General features: G+C 35.8%; 1 protein-coding gene across 1 annotated transcript; it reads left to right on the top strand.

Moving 5' to 3' along the window:
* Nucleotides 1–599: 599 nt before the first annotated feature.
* On the top strand, nt 600–2,799 carry LOC141629323 (uncharacterized). The gene is made up of 5 exons (XM_074442342.1): nt 600–1,204; nt 1,349–1,709; nt 1,757–2,134; nt 2,219–2,536; nt 2,656–2,799. Exons 1-5 carry the CDS (start codon nt 600–602, stop codon nt 2,797–2,799), a joined length of 1,806 nt encoding a protein of 601 aa, XP_074298443.1.
* Nucleotides 2,800–3,079: the final 280 nt, after the last annotated feature.

The following is a 3,079-nucleotide window of genomic DNA, read 5'->3' on the forward strand; positions in this document are numbered from 1 at the left end:
AGACATGGTGGTTATTTGTAATTTTTCCTTGATTAAACAATAGACTACCAGTTTATAGACTTTACATCTAAGGTAGTACCTCTTATTATTTATTTTCTGAGTTTTATTTTAAAATTTTTGAGTTCTGCTTTAGTATAAAGTTTTTGAGCACATTTACTTGTTAGAGTTAACTAAAGTTAGTTAACTATATGATAGTTAGGACTGAAGTTAGTTATAACCTGGGTTAGTAAATCTGTTAGAAGTCTGTTACAGACTGAGCTATAAATACAACTGCTCATTGTATACAGTTCATTACGAAATTATAATCAATACAATTCTTCTTCTTCTTCTCATCTCTCTCTAATATTCTATCGCTTACTTTCATACTTACATACATACTACATACAATTCATCGACATCAGTATCACATAATCTGGGTTTGAACATGGTATCATCGTTCAATATTGAGATTCTGGGTTACTTCTGATCTATTTCTTGCCTGGTAATAATCAAGAAATAGGTATAATCTCGCTTCCGCATTCATCTGTTGTTGTTCTTCGTTTCTGTCTTTCTTCTCTTCTTTTTTATCTTCATCAATTTCTGGGTAGTTGATTACAATCATGCCTGATTCATCTAGTAATTCTGATTCTGCAACTTATGATTACTATGATGATCCGTTATTCTTGTCTACTGCTGATCAATCAACTGCATCATTATCTACCTTACCTTTTGATGGACATGACTTCATGGGGTGGAAAAGGGAGGTTCTTATGTCATTAGCAGCTAAAAATAAAGTTGGCTTTATTGATGGGACCTGTCCTAGACCACCTACATCTGACAAAAGATTCAATCAGTGGTTAAGGTGTGATTATATGATATTACGTTGGATTTCAAATTCTTTGGAAAAGTCTTTAAAGGAAAATCTTAAATATGTAAGGTCTTCAAAGGAACTTTGGGGTGAGTTGTTGGAAAGATTTGGTCAAGCTAATGCTTTGGAAGTTTATCAGTTGACTAAGGAATTGGGGGATGTAGTCCAGGATAATATTTCTTTAATTGAATATTATGGAAAATTGAAGAATCTTTGGGAAACTTTGGACTGCTTGGATCCAATGCCTGTTTGTAGTTGTGGGAAAATTGATCTTTGTTCTTGCACCTTGATGAAAAAGATGGTTGAGAGGGAGAGTAATGCTAAGCTCATACAGTTCTTGATGAATCTGAATCACGGGTATGATAACATTAGGACTGAGGTTCTTTCTATGGATCCATTACCCCCAATCAATAAGGTTCTAGGACTTCTGTAGAAAATAGAAAGGCAGAAGCAGATAACTGATTATGTAGCTACTTTGACTGAATCCAATGCATATGCCAGCTTTAAGCAGCCTAATCAGAAGAGGGGTGGTCAATTCTCGCAGAATCATGGTGCTATTGTGGTTAAGCATTGTGATCAATGTAATAGGGATGGTTATACAAAAGAAACTTGTTCTGGGTTGGTCAAATGTCCACACTGTAATAAAACAGGTCATAATCCTGATCATTGTTTCCTAATCAGAGAGTTTCCTGGTGACAAGAAGGGCAAGAGTAAAGTGTCTCGTGCCAAGAACAGTCAGTCAAGGAAGACTTCTAATTCTGCAGATGTTATGGGTTTTGATTCACCATTAGATGATGATTCTTTGGATCTTGCTGCTCATTCTGGTCTTAATGCTGCTGGAACCAGTTCTAGTGCTGTTGGGGTCTTGAATGCTGATGTTTTGGATGGAATCGTTCTTTTGTTGATCAGGTTCTCATGAAAATATCTGATCAACAACCTCATCTTTCTTCTGCCAATTTTGCAGGTAAGTGCCCTATCCAGTCTCATGTTTTTACTGCACATAAATCTGAGTATATGCTTGACTGGATAGTGGATACTGAAGCATCAGATCATATGACATATGATCTGAAGCTTTTATCTGATATACATGAGTTTAAAACACCAGTAAAAGTTGGCCTACCTGATGGTAGTGTGAAATTAGTTTACAAAATGGGAACTGTTAAGCTGACAGATGATATATCTTTGGTACATGTGTTTCTTATACCTGATTTTAAGCAAAATTTATTATCTGTCAGTAAAATGCTTGATGATAATAAGTTAACTGTTATGTTTACTGCTCATGGTTGCGTGTTTCAGGACATTTCAACTAAGAAAATTGTTGCTAAGGGAAAAAGAATTGGGGATCTTTACAGGATTTTTAAACCATTGTAGAATGATTCCAGTACTAGTTTGATTAATTTGGTTAAACTTCTAGTTGTTAATAAAGTTCAGAAACATGTATTGCCTGAAGCAAATAAGCTTACTGATAAAGCTATAGCCTTTTCTACAGTATCTGATAATATAGATTTAATTCATACAAGATTAGGACACATGTCTTTTGACAAGATCAAATTTGCAACTGAATGTTCTGTTGGAATAAAACAAGATTTGCACTGTCATACTTGTGTCTTGGCTAAGCAACTGAATGTAGTTGTTATGCAACTATGCCACCAACTTTCACAAATAAATTTGGTGCTAAGGCCAGACATTGTATCTTTATTGGCTATCCCCATAACCAAAAAGGATACAAACTGTATGACCTGGTTCATCACAAAATTTTTGTTAGTCGAGATGTCATTTTTCAAGAAAAGATTTTTCCTTACTCAAAGGATAAGAGACATGACGATCTCCTCATTACTACTACTGAGCTGGTTAACCCAGCAACTTCTAGTCTTCTTGTTCGTGGCTCCCAACAACCAGAGTCAACTAGTGCTCCAGTTTTTGGTAGCATTGAAGATGTTGTCTCACAATAGCCTCCTGAGACTGTCAGAGTGGTTCAGTCATCTGCACCTGAGACTTCCGCACAGAATGATAATAATTGTGCTATTAGAAGATCTACAAGGCCAAGGCAGTTAACTACCTGGTTCCAAGGTTACTAGGTTAAACTGCCAGGATATCCTACAAGATCTGTTAGCAATGTTCAAGCAACTATTTTTCAAACTAGTGTCTTGAGTTCTTTAGATGATTTTAGGTCTAATTATCTGGGATCTCTAGCTACTGCAATTCAAGAGCATGAGCCTTATGTTGGGGTTG

The sequence above is a fragment of the Silene latifolia genome, chromosome Y (assembly GCF_048544455.1).
Source record: "Silene latifolia isolate original U9 population chromosome Y, ASM4854445v1, whole genome shotgun sequence".
NCBI classification, from domain to species: domain Eukaryota; kingdom Viridiplantae; phylum Streptophyta; class Magnoliopsida; order Caryophyllales; family Caryophyllaceae; genus Silene; species Silene latifolia.

Bases quoted from the DNA above. Each gene is read 5' to 3' on its own strand.
- LOC141629323 (XM_074442342.1), top strand. From the start codon at position 600: ATGCCTGATTCATCTAGTAATTCTGATTCTGCAACTTATGATTACTAT. The intron at 1,710-1,756 runs GTCTTGAATGCT...TTTGTTGATCAG, and splicing joins CCAGTTCTAGTGCTGTTGGG to GTTCTCATGAAAATATCTGA. The intron at 2,135-2,218 runs GTGTTTCAGGAC...AAACCATTGTAG, and splicing joins TGTTTACTGCTCATGGTTGC to AATGATTCCAGTACTAGTTT.